This window comes from Sycon ciliatum, chromosome 13 (genome assembly GCF_964019385.1).
Source record: "Sycon ciliatum chromosome 13, ocSycCili1.1, whole genome shotgun sequence".
Lineage (NCBI taxonomy): Eukaryota > Metazoa > Porifera > Calcarea > Leucosolenida > Sycettidae > Sycon > Sycon ciliatum.
The window spans coordinates 27,154,716-27,175,270 of NC_088655.1; the positions used below are offsets into that span (position 1 = coordinate 27,154,716).

Here is a 20,555-nt window from a genome sequence, read left to right on the forward strand (position 1 = left end):
GTCACCATGGTCACCAATGATACCATGGTCGCCGGAAACCATGGAAACCCGATCTGGCCAGCACAGTCACAATGGTCACTGTACTCTGTAGTCTGTGTTTGCGACTTGCTCCTTTCTGCTAGCAAAAGTCCGTTATCATCAACTTATGTATTATGAGCAGAGAAAAGGCCTCTTTTACGGGCAAACAGAATACAATTGACAGTGGCATGGCGAATGATTAGAACACAACACCAAAAAATGAAAACAATTGTATGTGTAAACGGTACCATTAATTTTGGTAGAGGAAATAGCCAAGAGTCCCTAATCCCACACTGGAGCTCGCGCTATTCCGCCGACGACTTGACACTTGACTGACTCACGACTGCCATCCAGAGAACACGAGAAGTCCATCGAACCTTCGACTCGGCAAACCTGCAAGAAAACACCACTCCCTGCTCAATACACAGTGTTTCGGGGAATTCACCCCTCATCAGTTGAGCTTGAGTGGGCTGAGGAAGATTGTGCCTGAAGAGCACCACTTATATAGTGCTGTCCAGGCACAAACATCACCAGGGATACAAACTTACAGAGACACTCCGTTTCCAGCGCGACAAACACCTCGTGAATACCAGATAGCAGCGTGAGTCCGTGTCCAGTCTGTGTGCGTGCGTGTATCCACTCTCTCAGATGCAGCGCATTTGTAGCCCTGATGAGTGGGGCGTGATACGCTTCGCTCATACATCTGTACATGGCATGCACGCCACATCAATCTCCGGGACACATCCGCCGCTGCTGCTACTGCTCCTTTTTCTGCTCCTGGTTTTCTGAGCTGCACGTATACCGCATTGTCAACATTCAAGGCTACCGGCGTCCTATCTGTTAGAAGAGCACCAGCAATTTATCTGTTAGAACGGCACTCGCTCATACAGGTGGCAGAGCTGCGGACAGTGTTTCTCCAAGTGCCCAACAAATGCTTCCTGCGCTGCACTGGCCCCGTGATAGTGAGACAAGGTCATGTCCTGCAGCAGACACAAACGGACAGCAGGGGCGTCGCACACGGTGTGGTCACTACGGTATTGACCGTACCACTTTTTGCCCCGGATACCCCGTGAATCAACCAAATACACTGATCTGGCATCTAAAATTCCAAAATTTTCGGCTCAGCCACCACTCACTCCCCCACGATTCAATTGTACTTCAGATGGCTGACTGTACCACACTAAAATACCTTGCAACGCCCCTGGACAGGCAAGCAGTTATACGGGAAAATACATTGACCTTTGATAAATACCCACACTCATTAGTGACCACACCATCAACAGTATCAAATTCAAATAAATTTGCTTTGACTCAATAAATACCACTGTACTTTTCCATGCAGCACTGCACTTTTCCCTAGAAAGGAGTATTTATGAACAGTATTTATTGGCCTTAGTGGTATTTTATAAACAGTATTTATTGGCTTTTGGGCAAATAAATACTGTTTATAAAATACCACTAAAGCCAATAAATACTGTTTATAAAATACTCCTTTTTTAGGGAAAGCGAAGGTCAACATATGTATAATAAATGTAGTAGCCTCAGGATTTATTGCAATTACATACCAGTTATAAAAACCTCGGGGGACCTCGGTTTTTATACTGGTATGTAATTGCAATAAATCCTTCGGCTCTACATTTATTATATACATACATACACACACATACATGCATGTACGCCGCATGACACGATGGTGAGAGATCGAGGTATAGTGAAAAGGACACAGAAAAACAAATCGGGTCAGACAATTTTCAGAACGAGCCGACATAGAAACATGAAACCCCATAAGGAATGCGGCAACAACGGCAGCGAAAAGCACCTGCTAAACTTTCTCACCTGTTCAGCTGCTGTCTGCCGGTCAGCAAGCTGCACGTCCAGGGAGCATGGCCATGACTGTTGATACTGTGCGAATACATCGCGCACATCGTTCATCATACTGGCACGACTACTATACTCCCGTCTCCTGTGGGTGTGCATGATTCTGCAGAAGTTCGCCGTCGGGTCCAGTAGTGTCGACTGCAGCAAACAAAAGAAGAGCTCCAGAATCAGCAGTCCCTAATCATTGAGTTACGATTGCATCAACAATATCTGTTACACGTTAACTCAACCGACGAGATCATGCAAACTTTGTCAGAATCAACAGTCCCTAATCACTGAGTTGCTATTGTAGGGGCGTCGGAAGGTATTCGACATTGGTGCGGCCGCATGAGTAGGTGGGAGTCCGAGGGTCCCTTACCGGGAAAATGTTGGGGAATTGGGCCCAAATAGCCGATATTTTATTGCTTCAGAATTCACAAAGATGAAATTATTGGTGCGGCTTTGGCGGGACCTGCCGCACCGGTTCTGACGCCCCTGTAATGCATCGACATTACCTCCCTACTCATAAACCTAACCGGGATCGAAATGCGTTGCCAATGTGTAGGATGGCTGATGCATGTCATTCATACTTCCTCCGTATACAAAAACTTCGTGACTTTTTTTCAACGGTGTTTTTGAGTAAGAACCTGCTTAACGAACCGCGCCAAAGGCTGTCATCGACAACCCACATTCATGTTGAGGTAGGTTTGGTTGATCCCGAACAGATTCTCCACGGAAGCCATGCGTGTGAGGACGTTGCCGACAGGAACTCGCGAGTCAAATGAAAAAAACTAACACTTACTTACTCGAAACTGACACCGTGACGAAGTGGAGCTCGCGGCTGGAACATGGAGTCATGCAGCACTCGCTGCCATGAAACTGGCCAGGCTCGTACTTGCGGTGCGCGGCCCCATATGCAACGTGAGAACATAAATCGGTTCCGCACGCACGGCAGGATGAAACATCTCAGTCGTCGTGCAACCAGCGCTGACTCCAGATCAGAATGTCGACGACCTGGCTTTCTTCACCTCTCTCCAGTCAGACGTCTCCGTTGTCGTCTAGGAGAATCACAGGGACCTCCTCGAAGCCGTTGTAGAATGCTGGGAGGATTATCCTGCCGAGAAAATGCGAAGCGTGTGGATGTGCTTGAGCAACTCGTTTCACGGCATAATGGAGGTCGCGGGTTGGAACGACTGAATATAGTCGACACCGATTCGTACACAGCTCTGGAGATGAAGAGGACGTAGCCAAAGTCCCGCGTCGGATCATTACTGCAGCTGAAAAGAATCTGAACGAAATGCGAGCAGAAGCAGCGACTGTTGGCGATGCGGCGTCAGCGTCGTCAGGTGACAATGCCAGGAGCGACGAAGACTCTGAATAAACTCAATCTCATTTGTCTGAGTTGCCTTTTTCTTTGATATAGCTTGTAAAAAGGTTAGGCAATGCCACGAGTCAAACGGAACAATTCCAGAGCTGTGCGCAGCCTTCAAAAAAAGTCACGGAGTTTTTGTATACGGAGGAAGAAGTAGTCATTAATATGCACATGCGTATGCTGAACCTAGGTCGAAATGTTTAGGGGGGGGGGGGGGGGGTGGAGTGCACGTGCCCCGTACTCCATGCAAGCCAAGCACCTGTCCGCGATGTAGTATTGTCACGAGGAAAAGCTCAGTTCCCGATGCTGTGATAAAGTACTGTAGGGCGTCAACGATCGACCAGCCTTGGGTTTCCCCAAGCACAGCATACCAATGTGTACACGGTGACTTGACTGTGCATAGACTGTAATACATGAAAATAAGAATGGTCTAGGCTAGGAGGCTGATCCCCCCCCCCCCCCCCCCCCCTCTCCCAGTTCTTCGGTGACCTACGGTACTGGAGTAACTGATTATAGAATGGACATAATCATGGTCTAGAATGACACAAATCTGCTTAGTAATTTAAAGGGGAAGTTAAGGCAAAAATCAAAATTTCACCAGTTGTAGTCTTCGGGGTGCTGAGTCGAATGGTCGTGGTCCGAGGAAGCTGAGACGCTTCCTTCCTACTTTAATCCCAATCGAACTCGCGCACTTCCACCGAAACTGGGTGACTGCGCCCTACTAGATGGGGATTTGTATGCAAAATGTCACTAAAAGCGCCATTTCGTTCTTATAAAAGCACGGATGACCGCGATTGGCCCATATGTTGTAGTCTTTTGGACGCTGAGTCGATTGGTTTTGGTCCGAAAAGGCTGCGATGCAGCGTTCCTCCTTTATTCCCAATTGAAAATGGTTGAACAAGCGGTCACGTGCTCCTGCGTACACCAGTCACCTGGTCACCGTGCCTGCAGGGTACAACTTACTAGCCTGTTTGACCTTTTTTGGGTCCAGTCCTGTCACTCGAGCTGAACTTGAGTTGAACCTTGGTGTGAAAGTTGTCGCCTGCTGGCGTGGTGACCAGGTGATTTGGGCACCCAGGAGCAGTTGACCGCTTGTTCAACCATGTTCGATTGGGAATATAGGAGGAACGCTGCATCGCAGACTTTTCGGACCAAAACCAGTCGACTCAGCGTCCAAAAGAGTACAGCCTATGGGCCAATCGCGGTCATCCGTGCTTTTATAAGAACGAAATGGCGCTTTTAGTGACATTTTGCATACAAATACCCATCTAGTAGGGCGCAGTCACCCAGTTTCGGTGGAAGTGCGCGAGTTCGATTGGGATTCAAGTAGGAAGGGAGCGTCTCAGCTTTCTCGGACCAAGACCATTCGACACAGCACCCCGAAGACTACAACTGGTGAAATTTTGATTTTTGCCTTAACTTCCCCTTTAAAAGCGACAAACAACTCACCTGCAGGATGCTTTGGGAAGACGCACAGTGGGGCGTCATATCCAGCATCCAATCCCCTGGTTCGCTCGCAAAGATGCTCTGCACGGCTTCGTTTAGTGCCTGTGGGAAGGTAGATACACACGTGGAGAGTGCACCATTGTCATTGCGCAGTAGAGTCGCACGCCCAAGAACTTTGTTTCCAAGCTAGGGATTAGCCCGGGACATTCTTATCTTTCAGCAATCTGGCTGCGTTCTTATAGCACGTCCTTAGAAGCAATCCATTCTGAATTATATCTATCCCACAAGCTCCCAGAGAACCAACACCACCGTTCTTAACTTTAGGCGGTGGCGTTCTTAGTATTTCAGGCTGGACGTTCTCGGACTTCACGTTCTTTAGCGCGCGACTCTACTGTAAGGAATTGCAGGTGTGTGCCTGTGTACATTCACATGCACTGTGGATAACGCCACAACGCGCGCCGCTGTGAGCAGGGGACCAGTACACGTACTTGACACACCGCCTGAAAGCCTGTAGGCAGTACCCGGGCAGGTTGAGACCGAGCACCGGCCGTAACTAGAAATTATCCGTTGCTCACAAATCACAATATACATACTTCTATAAGAAATGAAAAAAGGACCAAGGAACTACAAGTTACGCTACAATGTCCTTTAACACCACCAGTCGGTCAGTGTCGTGCAATGTTATCGCGTGAGCCTGATCGTTTAGTAAGTGGTGGCATTAGTGGACATTCTGGCGTAACTTCTAGTTCCTTGGTCCTTTATATTTTTTATAACTTATCCTTGGCTCTCCCGGCATCCGAGTCCATACATACTTCTGCATGCAGCAAACATAATGTTATGCCAATCAATGGTTTTAGGGGCCATTTTTTGTTGAAAAGCCAATGTTTGTGACTCTAGATGAGCGAGTAAGGTGCCCAGTAGACGAATGTGCCCAGATTTAGGGGAGTTTTACTGAGCTTCCACACGCAAATGCCCATTGACATTGTTAAATAAAGATCATAATCATGGCAACGGTACAAACCTGCAAGTCATCGTTGAGGGTGGCATCCCCGGGTACTGTCTCTCCATAATCTCGTAATGAGTTGGTTGCTTTTGCTTTTGCCAACGTAGCTGCTGGTTTTGGCGTGTTCTTCTTTGCCTCTGGGGTTGCAAATTGCTTCTTTGGTTTGCTTGGTTTGGGTTTGGGTGTGTTTCTCTTTGCCTCAGACGATGTAGCCTGCTTCTTTGACTTGCATGGCTTAGCTTTGGGTGTTGCTGGTACTGTCGGCGTGGTAAACGGTGTTGGCGTACTCAGCGGCACTGACTGACTTGACTTCGCCTGGCGTACGGCCCTCTGCCCTGTCTGTGCCGTTTGCTTCCTCTTCTTGGAAGGCGCGATCTGATATGCAGTTGAGCTTTCATTGTTCAGTGACAGTTGCGATTGAGAGCCATGCAGTGATTCTTGAGCAGCTCCATGCGTTTCCACGGAGCTCGTCTGCCGCTCTTGCTCTGCTTGCCGACCTTCATAGTGAACGTAAACAAATTTCCACAGTAAAGCACCATTTACAGTGACTTCACATTCGTCATGTGACCATACACGACAGCCATGTTGGTCCCAGATCCAGTCAGCCCCTGCATCTACATCTATGGGTCACATGATGTCGGCCATGTTGGTTCCACTGTCAAATGACATGATCAATTTCTATACAAATTTAGTCACATGACTTGACGAAGATGTGAAACCCCTCCAGAAGAGCCTGGCATAGACACCTTGTCACCTACCCCCTCTCCCCCCCCCCCCCACACACACACGCACGCACGCACGCACGCCCACCCGCACCCACCCACCCACACAGTCACACACACACACACACACACACACACACACACACACACACACACACACACACACACACACACACACACACACACACACACACACACAATACACACTCTTTGACCTTGCACTGTCTACAACACAATCATACCACTCTTTCGCTTTTTGGGCTTGACAGTTATAGGAGATGATGGTTCCCAAGTCGTGTCCTTATCGCCTTCGTCAGGACTGCTGTCGCTAGGCAACACACCATTGTCGTCAGGACTGCTGTCGCTAGGCAACATGTCATTGTCCCCATGGCTACTGTCACTGGACGCCACGTCATTGTCGCTAGGGCTTCGGTCAGAGTAATTGTCGTCATCGGAACTGTCACTCAGTACAATGATACCGTTGTCGTGACTACTGTCACTCGGCCACGCATCACTGTCGTCAAGGCTGCTGTCACTCGTTGCATCATCAGTATCGTCGTCGTTATCATGTGAGGTCGTGTGCTGGAGAAGCACAAACAGGGGTGAAGGATTGTTATGTTTCTTAGCCAGCCACCATTAGGACAATGCATTTCCCTCTCACATCGAGTGCAACAGTTGAGTGGTATAAAGTGTGACTTGTCTAAGACGGTCAGCCATCTGAGGTACAATTTACTTACTGGGGTTAGGCTGGCTGTGCTGAACATTTTCCAAATACAGCCCAGATGATAGCTTTTGATTGATTCATGGGGGGAAAGAGTGGTGCAGCCAATACCATAGTGACGGTGACCGTAGTGTGTGCGACATCCCTACCACATGCACTGCTACCACCATGATGCGCCGCTATAAACAGAGACCAATACGAACGGGCTTGACACATAACCGCACACATCTATTTTTCATAAAAAAAAATATCCGGATAGACGAGGGAACCGGATAATCGAACACAGGTTATGTTGGATGCATCACGCATGCTGTAAATCTGCAACCAGCTATTTTCTTTCGGATGGCGAGGGATCCGGATATAAGAGGACCGGATAAACGAGGTCTGACTGTGTACCGTATTATCTCTATTACAAGCGCAGTCTCTTTTAGAAGCCCAGTCTCTATCATAAACGCACTCCAAGAGGGCTTCGAAGATATACAAGCGCAGTCTCCAATATAAGCGCAGGGCTTATAATGGAGAACTGTATGGATCATGTCCATGCATGTTTGACATCACAAAGTGTCACATACCCACATGCTGATTGCCGTGGTAAAAGTCCGTGATCCCCGAGATCTAAAATTCAGACTCATTCAGTGTACCAGGAAGCACAAAACTGCAGTCCCGGTACCTGCTGGGAAACTTTGTGCTACCGATACAATGCAAATAATAAGCAATGTACATATACCAGGGGTTGAAAAATTACAAGCCCAGCCTCTTGTAGAAGCCCAGTCTCTAATATAAGCCCGGGGTCCGGATGGGTTGAAAAAATATAAGCGCTGGGCTTATAATGGAGATAATACGGTATTCATACGCAAACGCGTGCCCGTTGACATTGTCAACGTCTAAATCACGATCAAGGAGGCACTGGCACAAACCTGCAAGTCATTGTTGAGGGTGGCATTCCCGGGTACTGTCTCTCCATAATCTCGTGACCAGTTGGTTGCTTTTGCTCTTGCCAACGTTGCTGCTGCTTTTGGTGTGTTTTCCGTTGCCTCTGGGGTTGCAAATTGCTTCTTTGGTTTGCTTGGTTTGGGTTTGGGTGTGTTACTCTTTGCCTCAGACGATGTAGCTTGCTTCTTTGACTTACATGGCTTTGCTTTGGGTGTCGCTGGTGTGGTAAACGCTGTTGGCGTACTTGGTGCTGTCTGTCTCGGCCTGGCTTTGGATGTCACTGGTGCTGTTAGTGTGGTGAACACAATTGGCGTACTCAGCGGTACTATCTGACTTGACTTCGCCCGGCATACGGCCCTCTGCTCTGTCTGTGCCGTTTGCTTCCTCTTCTCGGAAGGCGCGATCTGATATGCAGTTGAGCTTTCATTGTTCAGTGACAGTTGCGGTTGAGAGCCGTGCAGTGATTCTTGAGCAGCTCCATGCGTTTCCATGGAGCTCATCCGCCGCTCTTGCTCTGCTTGCCGACCTTCATAGTGAACGTAAACAAATTTCCACAGAAAAGCAGCATTTACAGAGACTTCACATTCGTCATATGACTATACACGACAGCCATGTTGGTCCCAGATCCCGTCAGCCCCTGCATCTACAGCTATGGGTCACATGATGTCGGCCATGTTGGTTCCACTGCCACATGACATGATCACTTTCTACACAAATTAATTAGTCACATGACATGACCAAGATGTGAAACCCCTCCATAAGAGTCACAACTGCTGTCGCTAGGCAACACACCATTGTCGCCATGGCTACCGTCACTTGACACCACGTCATTGTCGTTGCCGGGTGCAGCGTAATTGTCGTCATGGCAACTGTCACTCAGCACAAAGGCATCGTTGTCATGACTACTGTCACTCAGCAACACATCACTGTCGTCAAGGCTGCTGTCACTCGTTACATCGTCAGTATCGTCATCATCATCATCAGGTGATGTCACACTCTGGAGAAACACAAAGAGGGGTGAAGCATTGTTATGTTTCTTAGCCTGCCACCTGTACTAGTACTACCAAGAGTACAGAACCCCCCAGAGTGTGCAACGCCTGATCCAGCTCTGCATAGGGTCTTGGTCGAGCGGAATCGGATCTTTGCGTCATAATACCGTACACATCTGAGGGGAACCCGGGGAGTCGCGGGTACTCTTGGATCAAAAACAATGGTGCCCTGCCTCGAGACCGGCCTTGCGCTGGTGTGGAGTGTACGCATGACATCAGAAGATCCGATTCCGCTCGACCAAGACCCTATGCAGAGCTGGATCGGCGTTGCACACTCTGGGGGGTTATGTACTCTTGGTAAAACCTGTCAAGGCGACCACTCGAATAAGGCGACCACCTGTCCTAGAAGACCACTGAAACTAGGATCAAGGAATGCCATCTCCAGTCAAATGACCCTGGATAAGGAGACCACCTGGTAATGGAGACCACGTTTTGACGGTCCCTTGACTGCTTGAGCTGTCGTCTTAGACAGGTTTCACTGTAATTCAAGATACATAAATGCATTGAGTGCAACAGTTCAATACCAAGTTAAACCTGTGTAATTTAAGCGGGGTTGACAGAAGCTTTTTTTGCGATGCGATGGGCGATGCGACGCGATCTGCGACGGAGGCGTGCGATGCGAACTCACGAAATACCATTCACAGAAGAAGTCAGCGATGCGACGACACCCTGCGGATTTGGCGCGAAGTTCAATGCAGGTGGGTATGTCACCATGGTATTCACGCGGTTTGGTACAACTTGTACAAATTTACAGGCAACTCTTGAACCTTTGTACAACTTTGCTGTAGAAAAGGTCAAAATCGTACGTCAGATCGTTTGTCGCATCGCAAAAGTTGAGCCAAGCTCAACTCCTGCAATGGCCCTGTTGCGGCAGTTGCGTGGGCTGCGAGATGGCTGCGATTCGGGGATGTCCCGGTTTCTCGGCCGTCGTATCGCGTGTCACATCGCAAAAATGCTTCTGTGAATCCCGCTTTACTCCAAGCCGACCACTTAAGGGACCTGCAAAACGTAGTCTTTGTTCCCAATCCCAGGTGACCCCCTATCCCGGGTCACTCGAATGGAAATAGCATCTCTGGATCCTGGTTGCAATGGTGTTCTGGGAGAGTTGGTCCCCTTATCCGAGTTGTCGCCTTGACAGGTTTTAGTGTATAAATGCCCTGATGAAGTTGGTTGTTCCCACTAGGAACACACGCTCCCTGCCGAACTTGACACTTGACTGACCAACGTCATCACTGGTACCGCCGAAGTCGCCACTTCTAAGTTCTAAAATGCCTTGGATGATTTATACTATGGGACCATAGCTCAGACGGCCTGCTTGGATATTGCTCATGACAAGCAAGGTTCCAGGTTAGAGTCCTGGCTGGGTTGGCACTTTTTCAGGTAGTTCATTTTCCTGACCGATCCATTGAATTGAGGAATTTACTAGTAGCAAGAGTACATAACGCCAAGAATGTGTAACTCCAGCTATGGAGTATGGGGTCTGAGATAGGCATAGCCCGATTTTGCTAGCAATTCTGCTAGCAAATTATCGAAGAATTTTGAAAGGGAATTTGCTGGCAAAATGGAGCAAAATATCGGTGTGTTCGCTAGAAGTTGGGAGATTTTACACTTATACGGTGTACGTGACTCATTTTCACACAGTTTTACCAACACGTGACTCGCTTTTTCTTTTTTTGCCAACACGTGACCCACTTTCGGTCAGTTTTCCCCTCACGTGACACAAATTTTGGAGCAAAAAGGGAGCAAAATATCGAGTGGCCTGGCAAAATGAAAGCAAAATATCGACAATCAGCCAGCAAAATTATGCGGCAAAATATCGAAGCTTCCCTGGCAAAATCGGGCTTTGCCTAGTCTGAGACGGCAGAACTTCACTTCACGTGGTGAGCTCGTACACATTATTTGCACTCTGTGCATGATTGATACAGGGTTGTACGCAACCCAGCTTTGGGTGCAACTCTCTTGTGATCACTTTGCACTGTTTGCCAGTGTAACCCTTTGAACCATGTCACGTCACGTGAGGTTCTGCCGCCGCAGCACAGCATTTGGGGGGGCGTTCGTTTTTGATCTACAGGTTTGGGTAGAAACTACTTCTTTCGGTAGAGGTGTTTGTTTTTTGAAAAAAATTCTACTCAAAAGGGTAGATTCTACTTTCCTCTACCGGCTCTACCGGGAAAAAGTTGGTAGAATCCGGTAGAAGTTGGAAGAGCTACGGAATTTCCAGCAAGATCAAGGATTTGTACACAACTCCATAAAAAAAAGAAACATTTCACGTATACATCGTGTAAACTACTAGATCTGGTTGCCAATTGTTGGTGCAGTACAAGTTTATCGGGTGTTAGCGGCCGTCGTGAGTTCCCTTCGGGAACGGATACGATAATTTCCTTTTTTTTTTTTTTACAAGTTTAGTGTTGAAAGCAGCATTTCAAGTGTTGTGATTATTGTGAGGTTTTGTGTGAAATTTGAATTTTCGGCTATCACATTTCGTTAATTTCTTACTTTTTAGACGGGGTCCATGGACTAGAACACAATAACTTTTTTAGAAAACTGCCATAAAGCAGTTTTTATTGCTATAATAGAGGTTGTGCAGGCAGTTGCACACTCTTGGGGGTTATGTACTGTAGAACGGGTAATTTTAGCGACGTGAAAACCCTAGCGAATTTAGCGATCGACTCATTTTCGCTCAAGTTTCAAGTCGCTAATCCGTTGAGATATTAGTAGTGCACTGGTGATCCGCGAGTAAAATCGCTGCATATCGCTAAAATAAAACGTCTCTAACCGGTTGACAATGGGAAAACGGCCAAAACGCTAAAATTAATAGTCGTTAAAATTACCCGCTCTACTCTTGCTAGTAGTAATACATACGAGGACCTCGTGTTTTACTTTTTAAACAGTCACGTGAAGTCGGATACTAATATCCATTGAATTTTGAGAACAAATAACGAAACAAATCTAAAACAGGATAGGATGTACTACGGTAAAAACCTGTCAAGGAAATAAGGTGACCAGCTGTCCTAGAGAACCACTACAACCAAGGGACAAAGGGATGTCATTCCTGTTCAGTGAACCTGGATAAGGAGACCACCTTTACATGGGGACCACGCTTGTCAGGTCCCTCCTTGACCAGTCGTCTTAGACAGGATAAGAGGTAACCGTTTAAGTTAGTTTTCAATTAATACCTCAGGATTGGAGAATTCAAACGAGCCTGACTCGTCCATATTTAGACATACACTCTCCGACGGTGACGCTGCCGGGGACTCTGTCGACGTCGGCGTGACGACGGACTCGCCCCTGAGGAGTGGACTGATACGATGCTGTCCGGACATGCCTCGTTTGGGACGACGGGCGTGTGTGGCTCTTGATAGTGCGATGGCCCTAGACAAATGGAAAGCCTGCACAAGCCGAAACATAATGCCAGCGATAGTCAGGAGCACAGCACCAACGGCGCAGAGATGCACATGAAAAAAACCCATCCAAATAGCAACCATAAGTCTCCAGGCCAGGGGACCGGTGAAATGTATTATTGTACCGTAGAATCCCCCGAATAAGCCCACCCGTGTATAAGCCCATGCTCGTGCATAAGCCCAGGCCAAGTTCGAACAGCACGAACCTTTGTTGTTCAAGCCCATGGGCCTAGGTCGTACCGTGTACGTTGTTTATCTAATATTCGGCAAGGGGACTTTTTCTTTTCCTTTTTTTACATTTCAACACAATCATCGTTGGTTGTTTTTGTTTGCACAGTGGTTTTCAGCAATGTACTTCTCACTTCCTTGATACTTTTCAATAGCACAATTGTGAACCTGATGAAGGCAATTTGCCGAACCGTTGGAATATTGTGAAATGAGTTGAGTTATTCCAGAGGTAGTGGAAGAGAGCATGTGAGCTCTACTCTTAACAATTTTGGTGTCTGCGTATAAGCCCGCTGAAATGTCTTTGTGAAACAGATAATCCGAGGGGCTTTTCCGCAGGATTCTACGGTATCTGGACTAGGGCTCACCTCCTGCTCTTCCGCTGCTGCTAAATTCTGTGGAGGTCGTGCTGTCTTGCACTTCATCTTTATTGCTTTCTTAGCTGCGTCCCCCGAAGCGCAACCATGACGATCATCTCCATTGTCATGACAATAATCAAGATCGGAGTCGCCGTCCTCAGCCGCCGAGTCAAAGCAGTACTCTTCGGTTGTGTAGCCATCACTCGTGTCAGCGCTTTCCGCATCCGAGATGAATGACTCGTGAACTAGGGCCGAGGCCTCGCGGTATTGTCGATTGAACAGCTGAAAGTACCACCGGAAGGAAGGTCCACAGACACATGCACAAACAGGGCATGCACATACATACGCATATGCAAGCACACACACACACACATACATGCACACGAGAATAGACCTGAACCACATTGAACTGGAGGAAGTGCTATCCATGCTGAAATTGAAAAGTCGAACAACTCCACGTAAAGAGTGGTGTGTGGGTTACAGCGAGGGCTGCGTACCGCCAGCATGTTTGGATTAACAGGAAGCGTGAGTTATGAAGTATGAAGAAAATGTTGAACGGTCTCTGCTGGGATGACGACTACACCAGTGGTTAGAGCATTGCTGGCTACAAGCGAAGGTCCCTGATTCGAGTCCTAGTGGTGACAGTCAATTCTTTTAAAGACTTTCTCGTTTGCAACTTTCCCTCAAACGAATGAAAAAAGTGAATTATTGGTACATTTCCGGTATCAACTGTCGCATGATCAATCATAGCATAACGGCCATACAAGACGTGAGGGTTGCCATAGCAGCCATGGAATTTTCACGTGGGCTCAATAGGTGGCGGTTTCCAGAAACGCCCGGACGAGGTGCACAACGAGAGAGCTTGGAAGCTCAGGGCCCTACGCTATGCTTTTTTGCCTTGATGACCTAGACAAAAAAAGCATAGGGATGTTATAAATTCTTTAAAAAATATCCTTTTTTTAAGACATAACCTGGGATTCGAACCCGCGCTATCGCGCGCCCTGCATGCATCCCCCGATACACTTCGCATACATACTAATTCTTCCAAGTTGCTTCACGTTATGATCTTGCATTTGAAAGCCCTATTTGAATATGCATTGTGGCCAGCCGTCTTTGATGGAACGGTACAGTACGGGATAGGTACGGGACAGGTATGATCGAGGGTAACACGACACCGTCTACCGCCTTGATGACGGCAAAAAAAGCATAGGGATGATATCAATTTTTCAATTCTCCTATCTTTTTTTTCAGGCATATCCTGTGATTCGAACCCGCACTATCGCCCTACATGCATTCCCCCATACACTTCGCATTCATACCCATTCTTCCAAGTTGCTTCACGTTATGATCTTGCGTTTGAAAGCCCTATTTGAATATTGCGGCCAGCTGTATGTGGCCAGCTGTGTTTGATGGTACGGTACGGGACAGATATGGGATAGCGCCAGGCGTGACACAAACAAACAAACAAACAAACACACAAATACCAAATTAAAGCTGTGTGGACCCTGGCTAGCGCCAGACGTTACTGAAGTAACATCTTCTGCATAGGTACGGGAATAAATATTTAATTATATACCGTATTTTTCAGAGTATAAGCCGCACTTGGAACACTGAAAATTCACCCAAAATAATGGGGGTGCGGCTTATACTCTGATGATCCATTGACGGTGATAAATAGGATAAACGTCTGTATTTCTTGGCAAAAATGGGGCGCGGGTTATACTCCAGTGTGGCTTATACTCCGGACAAACGTTACAGTACCTTGCATTCATAGCAAATGTCAAGTTTTGGCGCCCCCTCAGTCTTGCACGTGGTGTGCCAGCATCCGTTGCAATCAACACACACCAGCATGTTGTCGAGATCACCTTTCTGCTTGCACACCCGACACTTCTATAAACAGCCAGCAAAGAGAGGGAGTAGAAGACATTAATCAGTCAGGCTTTGGCTCGGTGATCCATTGCACTTGACGTGAGCGTGTGTGTGTGTGTGTGTGTGTGTGCGCGCGCGCGCGTGTGTGCGTGTGTGTACAATTGATGTGCGGGCATGTGTGTGTGTGTGTATGTTTGTATGTATGCATGTGTGAGTATGTAGGTATGTCTTCGTTTGCACTTGTGGAAAGCGCTATCGCCGTCGCCAGGACTTGACTCGCCACGCCCGATTCTGCTCGTGACTTGAACACTGTTTGTCCCTTCGGGACCTGCTATCATCTCCGGATGGGCATATTGTATTTGTATGTATGTATGTATGTATGTACTCAATCTGCGGACAGAACTGTTTCGTCCTTTGTGGACTCGTCAGCGCAGCACAGAGGAAATGAGGCCGAACCTGATAGCAATGGAAATAAAAAATTCCAATCAGGCCCGAACGTACCTTGCCAGAGTGCTCAAACTGACAAGTCAGTGAGCTTTGCATAACGCAAACAGGAATGTATGTGTGTATGTTTGTATGTATGTGTATATATGAGTGTATGTGTGTGTATGTGCATGCGTTTTTGTGTGAACGTGTGTGTGTGTGGCGCGCGTGCATGTATGTGCATGCATGCATGTATGCGTGCACGTGTGCATGCGCGTGCTTGTGTGCTGCACAATCCGAACCATTTACAATGATGCCTGATTTGCAAATTGCGTAATGCCATTCCTCACAGAATCCTACCACAGCCTTGATTGAGCTCCTCCAGTCAATACTCTCAGAGAGTAGCCTCCACAGCAGCAGAAGTTGACCATAGGACTCAGCCTTGGAGACGAAGAACTCCCACTCGCGAGGGTATCCCGGTGTGACGCTCGTTTTCTTGAGTCGGGCCATGTCAACGCGAAGAAGAGCGGTCTGTACTTCTGGATCACACAAGTACCCCATCAGGAATCTCTCCTTTATGGCTAGCTTGACGGTGAGAATGATGTCTTGCTGCCCCAGAGGACGGGGAAATCGGGAAAGTAAGACACGTGGACAAACAGATACATGTACACACGTACACACGCACACGACCACATTCATACGCGTGCACACACACACACACACACACACACACACACACACACACACGCGCGCGCGCGCGCGATCGCACGCACGCACGCACACACACACACACACACACACACACGCATACATACAGAACACAGGGATCAGTAGTTCGTAGGGAGATGTGCGATCGGGAGATTATCGTGTGCTACTAATCTTTGCCATCCTGCTTATTGGAATTCGGAGTTGTTGAATATCTCCTCAAAACCCTATGCATTCACAGTTTTACTTTCTGCTTATTCAGAGCTTCTGATCGCTTGGAAAATAAAATTGAAAAGATAAAATTGCAACAATTCAGGAAACGGTTTTTCACCCACTACCAACAGAAATATTTCAATCACGTAGCTTGGGTGACTTAGCCGGTTGGAGAGGCACAAGAAGCGTTCAGTGCATGCGTCTAACCGCACACATGCATGCACATGCACATGTGTATGTACTGCACACACATACACATACACACATACATGTGCGCACTGCGCATACACATACATACACATACACACACACACATACACACACACACATACATGCACATACACGCATACACATACACACATACACACACACACACATGCATGTGCGCATTGCACACATATGCACACGTGTGTGTGTGTGCGTGTCCACGCGCAGGCTCGCATGCCATTAACTCTCCTTTTAAAGAACCTACCCATTCTGGAATGCTCTTCGCCGTTGCGGCAGCTTCTTTCAACCGTCCGGCATCGTCACCAGACTTACACAGCCAGCTGTCTTCCAGTCGCTGGCACAGCGACGCGACATTCTGCAAATTGAGGACAGGCGGCCATGTGAGCATCGATATAAACCAGAAACTAAGCGATTAAAGAAAAAGATATGCTTTGCGTTCTTCACCCTCTCCAAATACACATTCGCTTTCAGTGAAGAATATTATTATGCTTTTTTGCCATCCAAAATCCATGAAAAGACTTCATTATAATCCAGTCTACCAATGACTGACATTTTCGCAAATTTTAAAACCCTTTTCATCCCAAAGTTGCTGCGACAAGAATGCCACCGACCCGTACCCACAGCCGTAATGGAAATGTTGCAACGTTCGTTTCTGTTGGACTCACAGTTCAGGCAACATCACAAAAACCATTCACGGGCCTACACAATAATAATTGCTAAGGGATATGACACATCATCCGATGCTGTCATTCACTGCAGGTGAGCGCCATGCAAAGCAAGAAAATGTCCACATTCCACATTCCCCATTCCAATGCGAGCGCCTGCCTGAAAGACGCCCAGTGGACGGAGAAAACTGGGCACACCAGGACCGGATAAGAGATCGCGACTTTGAGAGGCTCTACTGTACTAACTATGATGTCACTATGATGTCATCATTATGCCATCGGGAAAGGGTTCTGTCAAGGGCCTCTTTAGTTCTCGCAAATTTCTAAATAAGACTCGGATGGAGAGCAAGGATTAAATTTAATGGAAAGGACCACGATTCCTGAGTGTTGTACGAAAACTTGTTGGAATCCTAATGTTTCGCTACACTATTTCTTCCTATTTTCATCGCTGTATTGCACATTGTCTCCACAGTTTTACATTGCATGAATAAAGTATACACAAATGTCGATCTAGCTTGTCTTATTGATTGCGGTTACCAAAATGTTCTTGCTTATAACTGTTAGTGTTGGACACAAGCTACGGATAACATGTAACATTTTAGTCCTTTCCATTAAAAATACTTTCCAAATGTAATTGAAAAACTGTATGCTCACCGTCTTCAATGTGGCTCTCAGCTGGTCCCGCTTCATGTCAGTATGCAGTGCAGCTATACGTCGTGTACGCGCAGCTGTACGTATATGTGCTGCAGCTTGATCAGGCAGGATGAAACCGTCCACTTACAAGAGCCGCTGTACAGGCCCTACTAGAGTAGAGTAGTATCACACACACACACACACACACACACACACACACACACACACACACACACACACACACACACACACACACGCACGCACACACACACACACACACACACACACACACACGCGCGCACACACGCACACACACACACATGCATACGGCAAACGCTTGCGATTGGAGTCAATTGGATGATTGACTCGACTCTCCAGTTTCGTATTTCGCGCCCACTTACTTTCGTGATTTCACACCCATCACGAAAATCACGAACATTTCAGAATCAGACAGGTTTCTGGGTTTGCAGCACTTAGCAAATAATTATGCTGACTTCATTCCAATGGAAGAATCAATATGGGTATGTGTGGGCAGCAAACGTGAAGCATACGAAGATGGTGGAATAATTCACTGGCCAAGCTAGGCAAGAGGTTAAAACAACCAGTGACAACTAATCACTTACCGCCGCTATGCCGAGCTTCGCAAAGTCACTGGGATGACCAGATTGACAATTCTTTAGTGATTATAGAATAGTGGGATGACGCCAAGGCTGGTCGAGTTGCTTATCAAGATTTTCACACTGTTTGATAAGGGGTTTGTCCTGTCACCGAATCACCGCCGGTGTACCACCAAATGATTCCTAAAGAACAACAAGTAAGTTAGTTCCCAACAAACAACCAGTTGAACAGTATATCGAAGTGTAAATGAACTTAGTTGTGTGGACTAGTCTTCTGCAATCAAATAACTCAGCTTCCTGTGGAGGACTAGGTCGAACGTGAACTGTGGAGTAGTGTCTCTGGTGGAGCATTGATAGCCTGTCAGGTTTGAATCCGACAAGCGACAACGGTCTCAGCGTCTCCTGATCCTGGACGTTCCAAGCTCAAGTCAAGTCGAGCTGTCGTCCGGAATCGCCCTAAAAACTCGAACTGCAAGCCAAGCATGCGAGTGCGTGTAGACTCTACGCAACGCGATAACGAATGCGCTGTCGACATGTCATGTCTTGTGTTTCTTGACTTGTTCTCGGTCACCTGTCACAAGGTACAGCCTACTACTACTACTACTACTAGTACTACAGTCTACAGCAATACAAGCCATTCATCCGCGAACGAACTTACTTACCTGCAACGGCGCTGCTGAGACTGAGAGCTGTACAAACAGGTTTTCGTCGCCATTTTTGAATCTTCTTGCTGAAAGGCTCTTCTGAGAGAGTGCCCACTAGTGCCACTACACTCCCGGTTGCTTGCTACAATGCTGTCCGCTGGGCGCGTCGGACATGCAGTGACCAGGGCTGACGCGATATCCCCACGCTGAGCCTGTGGTCGGCTGACAGGATTTTGTCCAGTCGATAAAACCGCCGAATGTTGAGCCGCACTGATTTCTTCATCTCTGCCATTGAGAATGACCATATGAAACCAAGCATCAGCGGACTTGCTCTTTTTATCGTTTTGAAGTGCGAGGATGAAACTATCGAAACCAATGGCACGCGCTCCCAAGTCATGAACTCAATAGTTGCTAACATCGCAACTTTAAAAAAATTAATGAGAGTTCTTGTACATGTACATACAATGACGCCAAAACAAACAAAAAAGGAGCGGAAATTGCAGAAGTGCAGAGGCAGCAAACTCTTTACCCCTTCTGCGGCTGTGAACTACAATTTTACACCTAGTGCAAGTAGCCTATTGCACGCATCCTCCATCATTTCTCTGCGCGCAAAAGGGAATGCACATAACGGAACTGCCATACATGTAGATCTACTGTTTCTCTGAAATGAGTCTGAACTACAACTTCAGGGCTCACAGTAGGCATGCAGGATCGACAAAAGCGTCGTGCGAGGGCGGGTTTGGTGCACGTGAGTCGCGTGACCCCGGGAGAGTACCGATCGTGTACATCCCACGCATCCAAAACAGAACAGAAAAGAGAAAGAACCCGAGTTGTACTTGTACCATGTGTACTGTTCTCGTAGTTTTAGAGCCGATGTTCGCGATATTTTGGAGGAGAAGGCGAAACGCAACCTGTGCTAGTCCCAGTAAAAACAACATGCCATGTTCGACCAAGAGCTGATCCTACATTGAGCGACCGTGATGATTCCACAGGTAAGAAGACAAACAAACGAGTCAGAGCTCGCCAGGCAGGTAACGCCGAGAACATGATGATACCACACGGAGCTGGTGATCGGATGGAGGTGAACGGGACCAGCAAATCCACCGGGCGTTTGTCGAGGGCCACTGAAGACCAGGTTTCCCAGGGTGCTAGTTCCTCCATGATGGCGAACTGCGCTGCCACAAGAACTCCAGCGAGAATGAAAGCACAGCAACCAACGCCGAGGGCGAACTGAGGAGAGAACACTGAACAATCTGTGCACAATGATTTTCTCTTCGACGGCACGCGTTGCTGTTCTGCTGCATGCATGCGTTTTTCTTGTTGTTTGATCTTCACACATTTTCGCGCAAGCGGTTGCGCGCCGCTGGGACTCGGGGTTACTAAAATTAGTACAGAGCATCTCCCCCTTGGTCGATTTGGACAATCTATGGCTCAAAATTTTCAGGAGACCCT

At 47.5% G+C, this 20,555-nt stretch overlaps 2 protein-coding genes across 2 annotated transcripts; both read right to left on the reverse strand.

Moving 5' to 3' along the window:
• Positions 1-884: 884 nt before the first annotated feature.
• LOC135829330 (mucin-2-like) lies at positions 885-8,830 on the reverse strand. The gene is made up of 6 exons (XM_065341736.1): positions 8,057-8,830; positions 6,661-7,000; positions 5,715-6,193; positions 4,697-4,795; positions 1,855-2,034; positions 885-998 (listed from the first exon to the last, which is right to left on the reverse strand). The coding sequence occupies exons 1-6, from the start codon at positions 8,570-8,572 to the stop codon at positions 885-887; spliced, it is 1,728 nt and encodes a 575-aa protein (XP_065197808.1). The 5' UTR covers positions 8,573-8,830.
• Positions 8,797-18,369, reverse strand: LOC135829331 (uncharacterized). Its single transcript, XM_065341737.1, has 7 exons — positions 17,864-18,369; positions 16,789-16,899; positions 15,759-16,007; positions 14,868-14,996; positions 13,116-13,388; positions 12,298-12,510; positions 8,797-9,069 (listed from the first exon to the last, which is right to left on the reverse strand). The coding sequence occupies exons 1-7, from the start codon at positions 17,897-17,899 to the stop codon at positions 8,797-8,799; spliced, it is 1,284 nt and encodes a 427-aa protein (XP_065197809.1). The 5' UTR covers positions 17,900-18,369.
• Between the last annotated feature and the right edge of the window lie 2,186 nt (positions 18,370-20,555).